The sequence below is a fragment of the Salmo salar genome, chromosome ssa04 (genome assembly GCF_905237065.1).
Source record: "Salmo salar chromosome ssa04, Ssal_v3.1, whole genome shotgun sequence".
Taxonomy (NCBI): domain Eukaryota; kingdom Metazoa; phylum Chordata; class Actinopteri; order Salmoniformes; family Salmonidae; genus Salmo; species Salmo salar.
In genome coordinates this window covers 76,509,701-76,529,693 of record NC_059445.1, presented here as the reverse complement: position 1 = coordinate 76,529,693, position 19,993 = coordinate 76,509,701, and the positions used below count along the sequence as shown (strand labels likewise).

General features: G+C 42.9%; 3 protein-coding genes across 9 annotated transcripts in view; 2 read left to right on the top strand and 1 right to left on the bottom strand.

The window, feature by feature from the left end:
- Window positions 1–8,341, top strand: part of LOC106603850 (protein Shroom3) — a 36,447-nt gene extending 28,106 nt beyond the window's left edge. For 3 of the 4 annotated variants that reach the window (XM_014198046.2, XM_014198048.2, XM_014198047.2), the window contains 5 exons: window positions 184–822; window positions 3,714–4,301; window positions 5,279–5,384; window positions 6,289–6,561; window positions 6,923–8,341. In XM_014198046.2, the coding sequence (XP_014053521.1) occupies window positions 184–822; window positions 3,714–4,301; window positions 5,279–5,384; window positions 6,289–6,561; window positions 6,923–7,177 (1,861 nt within the window). In that variant the 3' untranslated portion in view covers window positions 7,178–8,341. The remainder of the gene's footprint in view (window positions 1–183; window positions 823–3,713; window positions 4,302–5,278; window positions 5,385–6,288; window positions 6,562–6,922) is intronic. The other variant, XM_014198049.2, reaches the window with a different exon arrangement.
- A 6,338-nt stretch (window positions 8,342–14,679) lies between these two features.
- On the bottom strand, window positions 14,680–17,257 carry sowahaa (sosondowah ankyrin repeat domain family member Aa). Its single transcript, XM_014198045.2, has one exon. The coding sequence runs from the start codon at window positions 17,106–17,108 to the stop codon at window positions 15,666–15,668; it is 1,443 nt and encodes a 480-aa protein (XP_014053520.1). The 5' UTR covers window positions 17,109–17,257; the 3' UTR covers window positions 14,680–15,665.
- A 462-nt stretch (window positions 17,258–17,719) lies between these two features.
- Window positions 17,720–19,993, top strand: part of sept8 (Septin-8) — a 57,190-nt gene continuing 54,916 nt past the window's right edge. Inside the window, exon 1 of one of the 4 annotated variants that reach the window (XM_014197988.2) lies at window positions 17,720–18,041. In XM_014197988.2, coding sequence (XP_014053463.1) covers window positions 18,012–18,041 — 30 coding nt within the window. In that variant the 5' untranslated portion in view covers window positions 17,720–18,011. The remainder of the gene's footprint in view (window positions 18,042–19,993) is intronic. The other 3 variants (XM_045716235.1, XM_014197989.2, NM_001173763.1) reach the window with 3 other exon arrangements.

Below are 19,993 nucleotides of genomic sequence, written 5' to 3'. Positions count from 1 at the left end.
CATATACCAACATTCCATTCTATGAAGTATGTAGATAAAAATTAATTTCAGCTATGTTCAGGGAGTCATTTTTTCATCAGCTATGGTTAGGGTAAGGTAAAGGCATAGAATATCTGAGCGGAACCAGGAACGTAAGTTTCCAAAGCATCTCTAGCTCATCACAATCTCTGTATAACTTTTCAGTGCTCAGACTCAGAGGCCAGTGGATGAGGAGAGTGTGGTGGTAAGGAGAGACCAAGCGATGCTAGTCCCTGAGGGTCAGCGGGTCCGGGTGATGGGTCGGCGGGTCCGGATGGTGGTCAAGCGGGGAAAGTCCCTGGAGGAGTTGGGTGTGTCCCAGGTCAGCAGCTCCTCACTCCTCAGTGAGAGCTCTGAGCAGCTGGGCCAGCTCCGCAGCAGGCAGGGGGCCCCAGGACCAGGCCAGGAAAAAATCAGCGTATCATCCTTCAGCGAGAGCCAGGAGAAAGCCCAGGGGCAGACCCAGAGGAAGCCCCTCTTCAAGCAGGACTCTGCACCACAGCTGGGCAGTAGGGAGAAAAGTAGGGAGATGACAAAAAGCACCAGGATGTCCACTACGCCTAACTCCCCAGAATCAAACACCTCGTCTCAGGTCAGGGCTCGTTCAGATGGGTCCCCTGGATCATACAACTTTGTCACTTTGGTTAAAGAGGTGGTGGAGACCACTGGGCTCTCCTGCGACGTCACACTCCCACCGTCCCCTAACGTTCAGCAGTCCAGTGAGAGATTGGTCAAGTCCACCTCAACTTTTCCCTCCATACATACCCATCCCAGTGGCACTGGCGAGAGCAAGACTGGCTCCAAGTATGTGACTATATTATGATAAAGTGACCCTCGCTCTCCAAACCAAATTCTCATCATTAAGTTAATGTACAGTGCCCTCTACTTATATTGGCACCCTTGGTAAATATGAGCAAAACGGGCTGTAAATAAGTGTCTTTGCTGTTTATCCTCTTGGTCTTTCATTCAAAAAATCGAACCTTTTTAATTGAAATAAAATGATTGAAAAAAAGAAATGTGAAATAAATATTTTTCTCCAAAACATGTGTGCCACAATTATTGGCATCCATAAAAATTCTTATGAGTAAAATCTAACTAAAGTATATTCCCATTCATATTTTATGTTTTAAGTTCACTTGAGTGATTAGGAATACTTAAGTGGTATGCTATGACTTCCTGTTTCACTGGGGTATAAATATGAGGTGACATACAGGCCAATCAAACAACAAACTCAAGCGCCTACAGTTTGCCAAACGTTACTGGAACTTTCAATGGGACCAGGTTCTATGGTCAGATGAGACCAAAATTGAGCTTTTTGGACACAAACACTAGAGGTGGGTTTGGAGTAGACTGAAAGATATCCATGCAGAAAAGTACCTCATCCCTACTGTGAAGTATGGTGGTTTATCTTTGTTGTGGGCCTGTTTTTCTTCCAAAGGATCTGGACAACTTGTTAGGATACATAATATCATGGACTCCAAGTACCAGCAGATGTTAAATCAAAACCTGACTGCCTCTGCTAGGAAGCTCTAACTGGGCCTTGGTTGGATCTTCCAGCAGGACAACGAACCAAAGCACACCTCCACATCAACACAAAAATGGTTCACTGACCACAGAATCAAGGTTTTGCCATGGCCATCCCAGTCCCCTGGCCTAAACCCCATAGAAAACCTGTGGGATGAGCTGAAGAGGAGAGTCCACAAGCGTGGACCTCAGAGTCTGAAGGATCTGGAGATTCTGGATGGAGGAATGGTCTCAGATCCCTTGCCATGTGTTCTCCAACCTCATTACCCATTACAGGAGAAAACAGCTGAGTTATCTTGGCAAAGGGAGGTTGCACAAAGTATTGAATGAAGGGGTGCCAATAATTGTGGCAGACATATATTTGAGAAAAATATTTGTTTTAATGTAAGAATTTATTTTTAATAAAAGTGAGATTTTTGTGAATATTTTGAATGGAAGACCAAGAAAAAAAACGTTTTTTATTTATATACACTGCTCAAAAAAATACTTAAACAACACATCCTAGATCTGAATGAAAGAAATAATCTTATTAAATACTTTTTTCTTTACATACTTGAATGTGCTGACAACAAAATCACAGAAAAATAATCCATGGAAATCCAATTTATCAACCCATGGAGGTCTGGATTTGGAGTCACACTTAAAATTAAAGTGGAAAACCACACTACAGGCTGATCCAACTTTGATGTAATGTCCTTAAAACAAGTAAAAATTAGGCTCAGTAGTGTGTGTGGCCTCCACGTGCCTGTATGACCTCCCTACAACGCCTGGGCATGCTCCTGATGAGGTGGCGGATGGTCTCCTGAGGGATCTCCTCCCAGACCTGGACTAAAGCATCCGCCAACTCCTGGACAGTCTGTGGTGCAACGTGGCGTTGGTGGATGGAGCGAGACATGATGTCCCAGATGTGCTCAATTGGATTCAGGTCTGGGGAACGGGCGGGCCAGTCCATAGCATCAATGCCTTCCTCTTGCAGGAACTGCTGACACACTCCAGCCACATGAGGTCTAGCATTGTCTTGCATTAGGAGGAACCCAGGGCCAATATATGGTCTCACAAGGGGTCGGAGGATCTCATCTCGGTACCTAATGGCAGTCAGGCTACCTCTGGCGAGCACATGGAGGGCTGTGCAGCCCCCCAAAGAAATGCCACCCCACACCATGACTGACCCACCGCCAAACCGGTCATGCTGGAGGATGTTGCAGGCAGCAGAACATTCTCCACGGCGTCTCCAGACTCTATCACGTCTGTCACGTGCTCAGTGTGAACCTGCTTTCATCTGTGAAGAGCACAGGGCGCCAGTGGCGAATTTGCCAATCTTGGTGTTCTCTGGCAAATGCCAAACGTCCTGCACGGTGTTGGGCTGTAAGCACAACCCCCACCTGTGGACGTCGGGCCCTCATACCACCCTCATGGAGTCTGTTTCTGACCGTTTGAGCAGACACATGCACATTTGTGGCCTGCTGGAGGTCATTTTGCAGGGCTCTGGCAGTGCTCCTCCTGCCCCTCCTTGCACAAAGGCGGAGGTAGCGGTCCTGCTGCTGGGTTGTTGCCCTCCTACGGCCTCCTCCACGCCTCCTCCACGTCTCCTGATGTACTGGCCTGTCTCCTGGTAGCGCCTCCATGCTCTGGACACTACGCTGACAGACACAGCAAACCTTCTTGCCACAGCTCGCATTGATGTTCCCATCCTGGATGAGCTGCACTACCTGAGCCACTTGTGTGGGTTGTAGACTCCGTCTCATGCTACCACTAGAGTGAAAGCACCGTCAGCATTCAAAAGTGACCAAAACACCAGCCAGGAAGCATAGGAACTGAGAAGTGGTCTGTGGTCTCCACCTGCAGAACCACTCCTTTATTGGGGGTGTCTTGCTTATTGCCTATAATTTCCACCTGTTGTCTATTCCATTTGCACAACAGCATGTGAAATTTATTGTCAATCAGTGTTGCTTCCTAAGTGGACAGTTTGATTTCACAGAAGTGTGATTGACTTGGAGTTACATTGTGTTGTTTAAGTGTTCCCTTTATTTTTTTGAGCAGTATATTTTTTTTACAGCCGGTTTTGCTCATATTTACCAAGGGTGCCAATATTAGTGGAGGGCACTGTATAAAGTAACAATGGCTATTGATCACTGTTGATATTCCATTTTCTAATATCTCTCTTTTTCCAGCAGTGTGAAAACTGCCCCTCCTATACAACACACTGTGGAGAGAGAGCAGTCAGTGGACGAGCCCATTGAGACTCCTCAACCCGAGGCCTCTCAGGAAGTCTCCCTGAGCTGTGGAGTCACCACAGACCCGACTCTGTGGGTCATACCACCTGAACCAGGGAGCCAAGTGGAGGACGAGGGCCCAGCCCTTTCTGATAATCTGACAGAGGGAGAGACTCTAGCCCCTGCTCCAGCAGCTAGTGAGCCCCTTACAACTTCCTCCACCACACCAGACCCTGACACTGACACCTGCCAGAGTGGAGAGGGCCAACACCCAGGAGAAGACAAGGAAACCGAGAAGGAGACCCCAGCAGGAGAGACAGAGAGCCCAGAAAAGACACCCACCACTGAGGAGCCAAAGTGGGAGGAGCTGGTGGAGGACGTGGTCACAGCAGACCAATCGCTGGCACGGGTACTGTACCCGTTGACCAATCGTAAGACGGCGCTGATGCTGATGGAGCAGCTGCTGTCAGAAGACACTCTGTTGATGGAGGAGCACTATAAGAAGAAGCAAAGAGAAAGCAGCATGACACTGCATGCTGCTGACGGGTGAGTATCTCATTGTTACGTCGTACTGTTCAGGTGTCTGATGGCCACATCCTGGATCAGCAGGTGTTACGTCGTACTGTTCAGGTGTCTGATGGCCACATCCTGGATCAGCAGGTGTTACGTTGTACTGTTCAGGTGTCTGATGGCCACGTCCTGGATCAGCAGGTGTTACGTTGTACTGTTCAGGTGTCTGATGGCCACGTCCTGGATCAGCAGGTGTTACGTCGTACTGTTCAGGTGTCTGATGGCCACATCCTGGATCAGCAGGTGTTACGTCGTACTGTTCAGGTGTCTGATGGCCACATCCTGGATCAGCAGGTGTTACGTTGTACTGTTCAGGTGTCTGATGGCTACATCCTGGATCAGCAGGTGTTACGTCGTACTGTTCAGGTGTCTGATGGCCACATCCTGGATCAGCAGGTGTTACGTCGTACTGTTCAGGTGTCTGATGGCTACATCCTGGATCAGCAGGTGTTACGTCGTACTGTTCAGGTGTCTGATGGCCACATCCTGGATCAGCAGGTGTTACGTCGTACTGTTCAGGTGTCTGATGGCCACATCCTGGATCAGCAGGTGTTACGTCGTACTGTTCAGGTGTCTGATGGCTACATCCTGGATCAGCAGGTGTTACGTCGTACTGTTCAGGTGTCTGATGGCCACATCCTGGATCAGCAGGTGTTACGTTGTACTGTTCAGGTGTCTGATGGCCACATCCTGGATCAGCAGGTGTTACGTCGTACTGTTCAGGTGTCTGATGGCCACATCCTGGATCAGCAGGTGTTACGTTGTACTGTTCAGGTGTCTGATGGCCACATCCTGGATCAGCAGGTGTTACGTCACTGCACCTGGATAGATTAAAAGACACGTGTCCATGTAAAGACAAATGCATGGCTAAAGATGCAGGGACATTATTCCGAGGTTGATCTCATCCATATACATCAATATCTGTGTGTGTGTGTGTGTCTCTCTTCCTAAAGCTCTAAAACAGTGGATGATCCTGAAGCACCTCCCACATCTCCTGTTGATGAGGAAGTCCAACCCCAACCAGAGCCACTAAGCAAGATGGATGTCACAGAGAAGAAGGTCATTTAGCTCTGCATTTTTTGTTGTTGTTATAGAAGTGTATTTACTTGATCTCTGCCAGTTGATGATGTCATCTGAATCTGTGGGGTCTGCGGAGGGGAGAACGGCTCATAATAATGTCTGGAACGGAGCAAATGGAATGGCAGCAAACACCTGGAAACCATGTGTTTGATAACATTCCACTTTTTCTGCTTCAGATACCAACCTCATGTGATCTGAATATCATCAGGGCCCAGTTTTTCAAAAGTTTTCCGATCGGATTTCGGCAATCGGATAGGATTTAAGGTTAGAATTGGGTTTTTCAAAACTGAAAAGTTATATTCTGATCCTCTGGATAGGATAACGATTTGGTAATCCAATCTGAGCTTTAATCAGGATTGTATGTTTAAAAACCCCAAAATTATACTTTTTTTTTATCAGCCTTTATACATGTAGTTTAATCAACTTTGTTTTCTGTTGAGTTGGGAAGTAGTACCACAACCTGCCCAGTAGATGGCGAAGAGGCCTCTTCAAAGAACTGAAAATGTGGATTCTGTGATATTGTGGTCTCTGGGTCAGAAAGGATCCTATCAGGTTATTTTCTCAAACTGGCTCAAAAATGCCAGATCGATCTGATCCTGGATAGCAAAAAAGAGGATTACAGAATCTGTATCATTCTGGATAAAACATTTTGAAAACTGTGCCCTGGATGCAGTTTAACTATGTTTGGCATCAGCTTAACGTCTGACCAGATTATTGAGATGCCAGAAACTGTCAGACTCCTATCTTATATCCTGTTTGTTTTGAGCTGACCGTGACAAGCCTTATGTCTCCTCTCTTTCACAAATCACACACCCACAAGCAGACTATATTGTAAAGTATAGTGTTCTCTCTCAAACTCCCCAATTCCCTCCCCTTCCTACAGAGGCTGCTAGTGACGTGTATTGAGGAGCGCCTGCTGGCCTTGGGGGAGCCCCGTGGTGCCCTGCAGGTGGAGGTGAAGGAGAATGGGATGCGTGGCGAGGCCGTGGAGGCCCTGGTTCGGGAGCACTGTACAGCAGTGGAGCTGGAGCGCTACGGCCTGTTCGTAGGAGACTTGGAGCGCGTGGTTAGCCTGCTTCTGTGTCTGTCCGCCCGGCTAGCCCGCGTGCAGAACGCCTTGAGTACCGTGGACCAGCACACAGACGCAGAGGAGAAAGTGAGAGACTGTAGTCATGCTTTGAACAGATGTGCATTCAATAGGCTCATAGTTGAATTATTTTCTGTGAATTTCACATTGACTGTCCTGTTTATTGAGTGTGTTTTAGGGCATTGTATTTTCTGCTGCTATCAGCAGTGCTGGTATTTACAATGAGTCACTGAAACTCAACCAGTTTCCATGCACATTTCTATCTGCCCTGCCCTCTGTTGACTTAAACAAATACTGCACCACTTTACTGTGGAACTGAACAGCAAAACGCCTTTCCATTTACACTACTAGTACACATTGGATAATGATTAAACATTTTAGGGAATGTTGTGGATGAAATTAAGCAATCTTTTTTTTAATCCCTTGGCAGGATTCTCTGGACAACCGTCACCGTCTACTGTGTAAGCAGCGGGAGGATGCCAAAGACCTGAAGGACAACCTGGACAGACGGGAGCAGATGGTGTCTAACTTCCTGTCTCGCTGCCTGACAGCCGAGCAGCTCCAGGACTACCGGCGCTTTGTTCAGACCAAGGCCTCGCTCCTCATCAGGATGAAGGACCTAGATGAGACGCAGCGTCTGGGGGAAGAGCAGCTGGAGTCCCTGCTCAACACCCTCCCTCCATGAGGACCACCACTAGGTCACCATTCTACTCATCTCCCCCAGCCATCCATCACCTCTCTGGGCTTATAGAGCCCTGAATCCCCTCTGCTTCCTCCATCCTGGGTTGTTACCAGCCAGCACAATCACATGGGTGTCCATATGTATAGTATGTGTAAGTATAGTATGTGTAAGGAATATATGTGTCTTAGAAGGGTGTTGAAGTTAGGACTACAATGTGGAATGTCCTGTACATCACCTTTTAAAATGAAAAGTGATATGTCCTTTTCACCTCTGCCTGCAACTTAAAAAAAGATATATAAAAAAAAGATATATATAAAATAAGCTTTAGGATTGTATTTAGGATTGTATTTAGGATTGTATTCTGGCCTTGTGGTCTTGTTCATCATTCATACTAGACTGTATGTGTCTGTCAGAGCTTGAAAGAGGGTGATAAATGCTGTATATCTCAGTCAAAATAGGCGGTAGATTTAATCTCCATATATTTGTATTTTTTTTTTTATGCATTTAAAATGAAGGCACTAGATAAAAACCAAAAAGGTGAATGAAAAAAAAAAACACTGATATGTGACTGCACGTTTCTGTTTTCTTTTGAAAACATTTATTTCAAACGCTAAGCCTTACTCCAGCCAATGTTATTTTTTTCTACTGATTTGTAGAGGAATTCTCCGCATTATGGGGTTTTATATGGTACATAAGCACATTCAACGAGGCCGATTATGTACAGTATTACCATTGCTATTTAGGCTACAGTCATGTATTGTGGTCTCATGCTGACAAAGTTCCACTAAAGAGGTAAACCTCTTAAAATGAAATGAAGCATTTCCATTCCAGATTATTTGCTTGAAAATATCCTTTGGATCTCACAAACTATGCTTACTTTAAATTATTAAAAATGAAATGCCCAAGAACTTGACCACAGGTGTTTTAACTCTCCCTGTCGGTCCTCTACCTCCTTCCGCCAGATGTTTTTTGTTGTTGTTGGCCGTCTCTGCACTCTAGAAGCAGTGAATCTGTTCTCACTCTAATAATATGGAATCCCTATGGTGACCTTCAATGTAAGCCTTACCCAGAAAAAGCCCTCCTCATGAGGGAGCGTATTTATTTGTTTTGACTTGTGTGGAATTGCACTACAATAAATCTTCATTTTAGACATTATTTCCATAATAATTAATGTCTTGTGTGATGTCGTTCTGTTTCGATATGATCAATGTTATGGTTTTGTTATTCATTTCTATTGAATATTTGACCAAGTGAAAGCACAGAGAGCTGTTATTATTCTGTGCTTAATGATGATCCAGCAAGGCTTACTTGCAGCACTCTGATTGATATGTGTTCATTGTGAGGGGATTATTATGAGAGAAGCCTTTTCCTGTTGCGTAACAGTACCGTGGGTTTTCTTTGTATTTGGTCCTTGTTTGTTTTCCCAATCCTATTAATTCACAGATGAATATTTTATTGCTCCTCATACTCTAGATACAGCTGGTTGAGAGAATGCCAAGAGTGTGCAAAGTTGTCATCAAGGCAAAGGGTGGCTATTTGAAGAATCTCAAATGTAAAATATATTTTGCTTTAACACTTTTTTTGGGTTACTACCTGATTCCATATGTGTTATTTCATAGTTCTGATGTCTTCACTATTATTGTAGTTGTAATAATAAAGGAAAAACCTTTGGAACACCTACTCATTCTTCTAATTAGTGGATTTGGCTAAATCAAGCACCAGCCAGCAATCCCCATAGAAGAAAATTGGCAGTAGAACGGCCTTGGCGAAGAGCTCAGTGACTTTCAACGTGGCAGCGTCATAGGATGCCACCTTTCCAACATGTCAGTTCGTCAAATTTCTGTCTTGCTAGAGCTGGAAGTACTGCTAATGTGAAGTGGAAATGTGCAGGAGCAACAATGGCTCAGCCACGAAGTGATAGGTCACAGAACGGGAACACCGAGTGCTGTAGTGCGTAAAAATCGTCTGTCCTCGGTTGCACATTAACTACCGAGTTCCACAATGTCTCTGGAAGCAACTTCAGCTCAAGAACTGTTTGTTGGGAGCTTCATTAAATGGGTTTCCATGCCTGAGCAGCCGCACACAAGCCTAAGATCACCATGGTATAAAGCTCGCAGCCATTAAACTATGGAGCAGTGGAAACGCCTTCTCTGAAATTATGAATCACTCTTCTGACATTGTGATGGACGAATCTGGGTTTGGCAGATGCCAGGAGAACGCTATCTGCCCCAATACATAGTGCCAACTGTAAAGTTTGGAGGAGAAGGAATAATGGTCTGGGGCTGTTTTTCATGGTTCGGGCTAGGCCCCTTAGTTCCAGTAAAGGGAAATCTTGGGGAATGCCCTTTCCTGTTTCAGTATGACAATGCCACCGTGCACAAAGCGAGGTCCATACATAAATTGTTGAGATCGGTGTGGAAGAACTTGACTGGCCTCCACAGAGCCCTGACCTCAACCCCAGCGAACACATTTGGGATTAATTGGAACGCTGACTGCGAGCCAGGCCTAATCGCCCAACCTCACTAATGCCCTTGTGGCTGAATGGAAGCAAGTCTCCGCAGCAATGTTCCAACATCTAGTGGAAAGCCTTCCCAGAAGAGTGGAGGCTGTTATAGCAGCAAAGGGGGGGACCAACTCCATATTAATGCCCATGATTTTGGAATGAGATGTTCACTTTTGGTCATGTAGTGTACATGTGCTCATGTACTATATCAAATAAAATTGTATTTGTCACATGCACCAATTACAACAGGTGTAGACCTTACTGTGAAATGCTTACTTACGAGCCCCTAACCAACAATGCAGTTTAAAAAAAATACGGATAAGAAAAAGAAATGAATATCAAGTAATTATAGAGCAGCAGTAAAATAACAATAGCGAGACTATATATCACGTTCACCCATGTGTGGATCTTCTGTTTGAGGACTCCCTCAGTCAGTGATGGTAGCAGAACTGAACATCCTGTTTGGAGCAACAACAAAAAAGACATTCAATGTTCATCAACAGAATGGTGTTAATTGTTTTGTGAAATGTCAAATGATTGGAGAGAAGAGAACGCAAACATGCATTTCCACAAAATATTACGATTTTATACTGTTCAACTCTCACCCTAAACATTTCTTTGGAGATTTACGGCGATGTCCATTTCGGTTTGGTAAACAAACTTTGTACAGAGGACGGCCTCAACGGTTAAGTGAGCGGGACTCTGCCTCAGACTTCTTGTTTATATGGCCTGAAGGAATTCCTGAGGCATGCGAAAGACCAGAGAGACAGCATAGGGAACAGAGAGACAGCATAGGACCAACAGAAGTGCACATTCTTACATTTAACAGACCCATGCTATTTCCTGTTATGTATGTAAACATGCATTATTGTTTAACTTATCACTTTTATCCATTTGTCAAAAAGTGTTTTTTCAAATTCCCACAAAAGGGCTGTTTTTGAAAGAGATATTGTTTGTTTATTGGGGGTAGGGTTTTGTAACTGAGACAGAGACCAGATTAGAGAGAGAGATGATCACAATGAATGACACGTTCATTGGTTTTCAATCAATTCCAGTCTTGTGATGACAATGAGCCTTTGTACTTGCATTTCCTCTGGCTGTCTTCATTGTGTCTGACTGACTGTTGCCTCTCTGTTTTGTGTTTTGTTTGCCTTGTGGAGAGTGCTTCATTTGTTTCTTGGAATTTTGAATGCCATGATGTTTCTTATATTGTGAATACATTAAACTTTCTCCTTCCACCAAACTGTGAGTTTGCTATTTCTAATTAAAAATGTCCTGAAGTACATTTGACTAGTTTAGACGTTTTGAAACAACTTGAACAGATTCACACTGTTAATAGAAGTTAATAACAGTTATTGCTGTATCTCTTCCGTAATATGTTACATGTTATATGGAGAGAGGCTGTGTTGCTCTAATTCAGTGTGATTGGATCGGCGTGTTGAAGGGAGGCATTGCCCCATGGTCTCTGGCCTCGTTAGCATCTCTGATGGAACGCTACCAAGTTTGTTAGTGAACAACAACAAATGCCTATTATGAGGTGCTGAATGTCAGAAAAAAAATCTGGATTTGGTTTTTGGCACGTCACTCTAGAAGGGGAAGGAGAGACGCCAGAATACACCAACCACTATCTCACTTCCCATCACAAAGTACCTTTCATCTGACTCCCACGGTTACCAGAGGAGATCACGCTAAGCGTAGACCTACGGTAGCAAACAGGACATACAACTAACTGGGATTCTGCACTGACAATCACAATGCATACAAGGATGGCAACACCTGTGTGATACAGTACATTTCAGAGACTGAGATCTCATATTCAAGCTACTGGGGGTGACGGTTGGGGGTCCAGTGAAAATTCTGGCTACAGAAGTGTAGGACTATGGGTAGAGGTCCAGTGAATGTTGTGTATTAAACAGCAACCAGTACTGTGTCCTTCTTGCCCCTGGCCTTGCTGCAGTGGAAACATTTGCTCTGACCACGGGGTGAGAACTGGCTTGGCACAGAGGGAGGTGACATCATGAAAATGCCAGGAACATAGCTTGAGTAAGCCTGTTCACTTCTCATCTCTTCAGCCTCAGGGTCCACGCTCAGTTAGCTGAATCACAATCTCATGCTGCCTGTATGAAGCCACGAAACCAACAGGGAGACATTTCACATGCTGATATTTAGGATTCCTGAGTTCAGTAATGGTTGTATCTACAGTGCCTTCCGAAAGTATTCATACCCTTTAACTTATTCCACATTTTGTTGTTACAGCCTGAATTCAAAATAAATGTAATATATTGGTTTCTCACCCATCTACACAATCCCCCATAATGACAAAGTAAAAACATGTTTTTAGAAATATTAGCAAATTTATTGGAGAAAAAAAGACAGAAAGGGATGGAACACATTTACATAATGGATACCTGGAAGAAAAGACAGCCTGGAAGCAAACCAGGGTCTGTAGTGATGGCTCTAGCACTGCGATGCAGTGCCTTAGACCACTGTGCCACTCGGGAGCCTCTTGAGCATGGTGAAGTTATTCATTACTCCTTGGATGGTGGCTCAATACACCCAGTCACTATAAAGATGCAGGCGTCCTTCCTAACTCAGTTGCCAGAAAAGAAGGAAACCGCTCAGGGATTTGACCATGAGGCAACTGGTGACTTAAAAACAGTTACAGAGTTTAATGGCTGTGATAGGAAAAAACTGAGGTCGGATCAACAACATTGTAGTTATTCCTGGGGCGGCAGGTAGCCAAGTGGTTAGACCGTTGGGCCAATAACCGAAAGGTTGCTGGATCAAATCCCTGAGCTGACAATGTAAAAATCTGTCGTTGTGTCCCTAAGCAAGGCAGTGAACACACTGTTCCCCGGGCACCGTGGATGTCGATTATGGCAACCCCCGTACTTCTCTGATTCAGAGGGGTTGGGTTAAGTGCGTAAAGCATTCAGTTCTACAACTGACTAGGTATCCCCTAAACAATACTTATCTAAATGACAGAGTGAAAAAAGGAAGCCTGTACAGAATACAATGTGTTATGTGGGGCAAATCTAACAAATCACTGAGCACCACTCTTCATATATTCAAGCATGGTGGTGGCTGAAAAGAAACAGAATAGAGCTATGCACAGGCAGAATCCTAGAGGAAAACCTGGTTCAGTCTGCTTTCCAACAGACACTGGGAGACAAATTCACCTTTCGCAGGACAATAACCTAAAACACAAGGACAAATATACACTGGAGTGGCTTACCAAGATGTCACTGAGTGGCCTAGTTACATTTTATTCTTCAATCGGCTTGCAAATGGCTGTCTAGCAATGACCAACAACCAATTTAATAACAGAGCTTGAAGAATTTTTGGAAGAATGTGCAAATATTGTAGAATCCAGGTGTGCAAAGCTCTTAGAGACTTACCCAGAAAGACTCACAGCTGTAATCACTGACAAATGTGATTCTAAGGGAGTGAACATTATTTATAATAAGGATTACAATGGAGAAAATCGGACCTGTCTGAAATGAAAATGGATGGCCCTCCCTTCAGCAAAATATATTTTACCTAAACCCTTCCTGAACACTTGAAAAAAAGTGACCCTCCCCTATACCCAAAATAATAATTAAAACAAAGTGGATAGCAGAGAACATACCTACCGTTTACCCTCATTTCTTGGACAGACCAGAGCCTTAGATATGCAGCTTTAGAAACTGTTCTTCATCGTGTAAGCATTACATGGCAAACATTAAATGGAAAGGCCTTTTCTAAACATTTCATGCAATTCTACGTCATTTTACATATTAGCAGAATCTTTTTTAATACCACACAAATTCCTGGAATGACTAAGAATGGATAAAGAGATAGGCCTACGTGTTCATCTTATCATTCATTTGATCATATTTGTCCAATGCTCAATCAGTGTCTTGTTTGCATCAAAACTGTCTCTGTTAGCAAATAATGAAATCTGAGACATCATTAGGATTCTGAGCTTGGTACTTTCAAAAGGTAGGCCCACCCTTCCAACCCAGACAGAGTAAGCCTACCGAAGCAGAAAAATGGAAGCTTTAACTGCTGGCTACTCTTCTTTCGTGGCTTATCCCAACGAGAGAAGGTCACACGTGTTTCTTTAAAATAGGTCTGTGTTTAAACATCTTCTATTGTACAGAAATAGAATAGCCTAACTTAATCAAATGATAGTGACAGAATTCGATTACTTCCCAAGCAAAGTAAATTGTTTGTCTCAGCTTATGAATGTCAAATAAGTGAAACAATTATATCCCATATGCATCTGAATCACGTCTTTCCCAAGTATTTTATTGCTTGTTTCTAGCATAAAGCATCGCGGACCAAAGCGCTGTTATAGATCACTTATATAATCGGATCCGTTTTAAATGAATCAAAGTCTTCAGCTAACTAGGGGTAGGCCTGTGCTTTTTGCAATTTTCTTTAATAAAAAGTAGGCCTATGGCATACCCCCCTTAATTTGAGTCTTGGTTTTAATTTAACTGCCCTACACTGCCGTCTGTCGAACAGGTAACGTTAGGCCTAACTCTTATTTCTTAAATAGGAATAAATAGGCTCCAACACAAAGCCCTCATAGGGTGTCGCACAATTGGCCCAGTGTTGTCGGGTTTAGTGTTTGCCCGGGGTAGGCTGTCATTGTAAATAAGAATTTGTTCTTAAATGACTTTCCTCATTAAGTAAAGGTTAATTCAAAATGAGACATATTCAATGTCTGCTTTTTATCTATACCAATAGGTGCCCTTCTTTGCGAGGAATTGGAAAACTTCCCTGGTGTTTTTGGTTGAATCTGTGTTTGAAATTCACTGCTCGACTGAGGGACCTTACAGATAAATATATGTGTTGGGTACAGAGATGAGGTAGTCATTCAAAAATCATGTTATACACTATTATTGCACACAGAGTGAGTTTGTTCAACTCAAGTGACTTGTTAAGCACATTTTTAGTCCTGAATTGATTTAGGCTTATCATAACCAAAGGGGTGAATACTTATAGACTCAAGACATTTCAGCTTTACATTTTTATTAATTTGTAAACATTTCTAAAAATATAATTCCACATTGGGTATTGTGTGTAGGCCAGTGACACAAAATCTCAATTTAATCAATTTTAAATTCAGGCAGTAAAATAACAAAATGTGGAAAAAGTCAAGGGGTGTGAATACTTTCTGAAGGCATTGTACATCAAACAATGTTTTTTTACTAACACTAACAAATTACTAAAGTATGTATTGTATAAGACATGGAAGAAAGACAAGATGCATGTGACTTGAAAATCACAGATAAATATTTCATAGTATATCTTTGCATTTCACCAAATCAATCCTTTAAACATTGTATCAATATTCACTCATCATAACACATTCATACTACAGGAATCTTAAACAACAGGAATCTTAAACAGTAAGGCCACATAGTATTGTTCACTTTCACAATTATTCAGTACTGCGGCAACCTCTTCAAACAAATGTGTTTCTTAGACAGAAAATCTATCTAAAAAGATGACACATGACAACCCCTGAGAGTGAAGCCAGTGTTAATGTCCAGACATGAAGCCATATTCATCTCTTATGTACAGGTTTAGTACAGGGACAAAAACAATAATGTGTTAATGGATTTTAATTTATCTGCAGCATCTGCCGAAATTGATGCTAGATCCCATCGATACCTCGTCTATGAAGTCATGCATTTATTTTTCAATATTAACACGATTAGATACATTATAAATGATATTGATTACATGACACAGAGAGTAGTACATTTGATACTATACCTTCCATACTAGTAATAAGTGTTTGTTTGATTAAAAAAGGAGTAATGAAATTATGATGGTTGCACTTGTTGATTTATAAAAAACGAAGTTCAACACAACTGAATGTTCCTCTCATAACCCCATATGTTTGTATCCATATCAGAGTAAAAACCCTGAAAAGCTAAATAGATTTTGTGCAAAATATCAAAATGTATTATTGTATTTCACATCAGACTCATGTTACTTAAATGCATCTGAGGTCTCTCTGTGATTGGATGAACTCTCATCTCCCTCATCCCTCGGGTCGACACCCAGCGAATAGACCGAGGGTCTTTGCTTGTGCCTTCTCTTTTTCTCCAGATGGGGATTGAAGAGGCGACTTATCGTATGCAAGCCTTTGGAGAGTTCTGGGAAGATATCTATCTCCTCCCTTTCCGGTTGGAGAACTTCCTGGGGCTGGACCTTAGGTTCACCAAGCAGCTCCCTCACCTCAGAAGAAATCCCTTTGCGCAGGTAGTGATATGGCTTCTTTCCACAATTGTCCCTTATATTCACATCCGCTCCGTATTCATGCACCAGCATGGCCAACACAAACTCCTGGTCATGCAAAGCAGCAATGTGCAGTGGCGTGTACCCTCCATATGTTCTGGCATTGACGTCGAGGTCCATTCCACCTTGCCTGGATATGTTGATGATACTACCCACCATCTCACTGTTACCACACTTGGCCGCCCAGTGAAGGGCTGTGAAGCCGGACATGAAGTCCTTCTTCTCTGCCAGCTGTGTGTCTCTGAGGAGCAGACCGTACACCCGTCTCCAGTGTCCAGCAGCAGACCTCACCAGCCACTCGTGCTCTGCCTCTTCCAGGGGGACTGTGGATGTGTACTTGGGCTCCTCAGAGGGTTTGGTGATCTTGACAGCCCTCCTTGGTAGCGGAGAGCTTAAACCCACACTCCTAGTGGATGGTCTTCTCTTGGTTCTAGAGGAGCAGTGTGCATCTTGGTCAGTGGAACCAGCTCTCCTTGGAGGGCCATCATCATCCTCAGATTTTAGTTTATGGATCTCTATTCTGGTCATGTTTGGAGGCATTCGTAAAGGCAGTCCAAATGTTTTCTGCACACTAGGGTTCTTTGTCTTCCCAGGATACACAGCCCCCCCAGAGGAGATATATTCTCTCTGCGCAACAGAAGTATGGTCTATGTTGAAATTCAGTGACCTTTTTGGTTTGAAATCCACTTTTTCTTTTAATGCCAGCTCTATAAATGAATGCATGTCACTGTCATTTGAGACGCATTCACCGACACTTGTAATAACAGGTTCTTGGACATTTTCAGAACTTGTCTCACTTCCTCCATTTTGAGAATGTGCATTGTTCTCACTGTTCCATGCAGGTGAGGGTTCACCTGGCTCGGGGACCTCTTCACTTCCAGACTTTTGAACATCCTCTGTTTCTTGTAACAAATGCTGATATGTTTTCTTTAGTACAATATACCTGACATCTTCAATTTCTTTCACGACAGCAACAGTGTTCACAAACCTTTTGAATAGATCCCTGTTCTGTTTCTTCTCTGCGGGATCAGTGCAGTTCAGGGAATCTTTGAATTTAGTCAGCAACTCGGAATTCTTCAACTTCCCCCCTTCTTCTATCAACAGCGAGATAATAGCTTCTTGCGTCAAATCCATTTTGAGCACCCTACAACCAAAAATGTCAATTCAGAAGGAACAACCGAAAGTGAAAAGTCTTATCATACATATAATCCGCGATACCTGTCAGAAACTGTACCTTCGCCCTACCTGCAGTTTCCGGGGACACGTGGAATGAATTTGAATAATGTGTGCAGACTTCTGTCTTGGGGTGGTGCTGAGGTGTCTGGGGGAGTAGCCTGTAGTCGTCTAACATTAACTGTTACTGTAGCTAACAAAAAGTTACCCCGGAGTAGCTGACCATTCTCATATTTATTTCATATATCATATGCATAGAATGATAAACATTGATACAATTATGCGTTACAATATTTTACGAAAAGGCGATACAATGTTTCAAAAACAGTAGAAATGCCAGGTTACACTGTTTCAAGACCTCAGACCTGGCTCACATCACTTTTTCTGAAGTGTTGTAGAATGCGAGGAATCGTTTTTAGGCAATATTTTTTAGGGTTCATGTCTCGATATTCACTAAAAGTAACACTGTAAGATAGGTTAATCGTTTTTAAAGTAGCCAAAACAAAACGTTGACTTTAAAAAGGCAGCTAAGGCTCCGAAAACTACAAATCCCATGAGTGACTTGCGAGGCAACATAGTTCATCGATGGCTTTTCATATCATCAGCGCGTAAACGTCAATGATACAATATTGCAAATTGTCAAAGATGATTTAATTACAACCGTCAGAACGTCCCATATTTTCAGCGCGCAGTCCTGTCCTTCTGGATTGTGTAGCTCCGAAGGCAAATGGGAGTTTCCAGGAAGTAGCCATATTGGAAGCGCAACCAAGCTTGTTCCACTGTGTCAGCTAGCTTACAGAGAGAGTGAGACGAGGGCAGTTTCCTTTCGTCCAGCTCGGCATTAAAACACATATATTTCGCACCATGGCTGCTACGGACGTAGACATATTTTCTGTAAGTACACACTGATATAATGTTCCGCTTATGAGTAATATACAGCTATATAAGGTACATTCTAATTATTCCTGGAAGTGTGGACTATCAATAGTGATTCACGTTGGTTGGTCCTGATGGGGTTCTGCTCAGGACATGGATCATTAATTATTTGCGAGCTTCTGAATGAATAGGCCTACATATATAGGCATCGATAGTTAATACCGGCAGTATAAAAATGTGCATTAGTATCATTACTCATTGAGTTGCACCAACTGTTTATTGGTGCTCACATAGTCTACCACCGTATGGTACAGACAATTGTAGTTTTCCCAATTCTATGTCAAGCATTTAGCCTACCCCACACCGGCTACAATGTAGCAACATTGTTTTACTAATCATTAGTTGGTTTTATGTTTTACATGGTTCCTTTGAAAAACAAAGGTGTTGACATGTGGTTACATTGTAACTTCCTGTTTAAGCAGTCTAAAATGATGCTTATAGGCTAACCAACGTACTAACTATGTCAACGTTGTGATGGAGATTTAACTGCCATTTACTCACAGAAAGTCTTCTAATAATTTGAAGAAGAAAACAAGGTTGGCATCTTTCTGTTCAGTAATTCAAAATACTCAGAACATAGCCGTTTTGATTATTTTTTTCCACTTTATTTTTGTTCATTGTTTAATTTAACTAGGCAAGTCGTTTAAGAACAAATTATTATTTACAATGGCGGCCTACCCCAGCCAAACCCTAACCCAGATGACGCTGTGCCAATTGTGCACCACCCTATGGGACTCCCAATCACGGCCAGTTGTGATGCAGCCTGGAATCGACCCAGGGTCTGTAGTGCCGCCTCTAGCACTGAGACGCAGTGCCTTAGACCGCTGCGCAACTCGGGAGCCTTTGGTCAGAATACAACACAAAACCTAAACCATGCTTATGATTGCATGTATGACAGTCAAAAAACGATGCCACAAAGACTCTACACAAGATGGTGTGATAAGCATTTTCTTGCTTATTAAAAACAAACGAGATCCACAGTGGTAATGCACTTTTAGCGAATCCATATGGAGATTCCTTGTTGTTGACTTAGACAGTAAGCACTATGATTCTGGGATAAATAGATGAGCCACTCCTTCAAATTGTCACATTTGTTTTAGTGAAGGGAGATGATTCACCATCAAGAGAGAGATAACACCCCCCAAATTGCAGATTGCATGCTGACACAGTACTCCCCAAAGGCTCCATTGTATTGCCCAGTAGACAGTGATTACAGAATGAAATGATTGCTTAGATTTTAGTAGGGGATGCACTGAAATTAGTGTGAGGGAACACAGTAGCATTTCCATTGACTATCCAAGTTTTAGAAGATGAAACACACAATTGAGGCAATGTTGTAGGCTTTTTTTGTACGCAGGACTTTGTATGGGAAACAATCAATGTGTCCAAACAATAAAAGGAGAAGTAGGGGTGCATCGATTGTATTCTACTATAGAGATCTATTTGGCCTTGATTCATGTGATGAATTGCCCGTAGCAGCTGTAGCATGTTTGATTCTTACTGGCCCCTAAGAACATCAGCTGTATCATGAGGCCTACATGGTATTCATACAATTAGAGCCACACACATTGCCTTGAGGTGGAAGGTATGCCTCTGAGTTTTATTGCCACGATATTCCTTGGAACTTAGTTCATTTTTTTGCCAAAAATGTGTGTAATAATGGCTTTATTGATGCATATGATACTAGATTCAATGAGTTCAACAAGTTGGTGTGAGATTTTTGACATGAGACAATCTCTAAGGAAAATCATCCGCTTGGAAAACCGGTACCATTATTGTCTTGGAAATTCACTATTTCTTTGACAGTCTTATATCCCCATGATGTTTCAAACAGTCTCTGGATAAAGATTGTGAGGCCAGCTTCTTGTTGTTGCGTCATCAGTCTTCTATTTACCACAGGACAGTCTGGA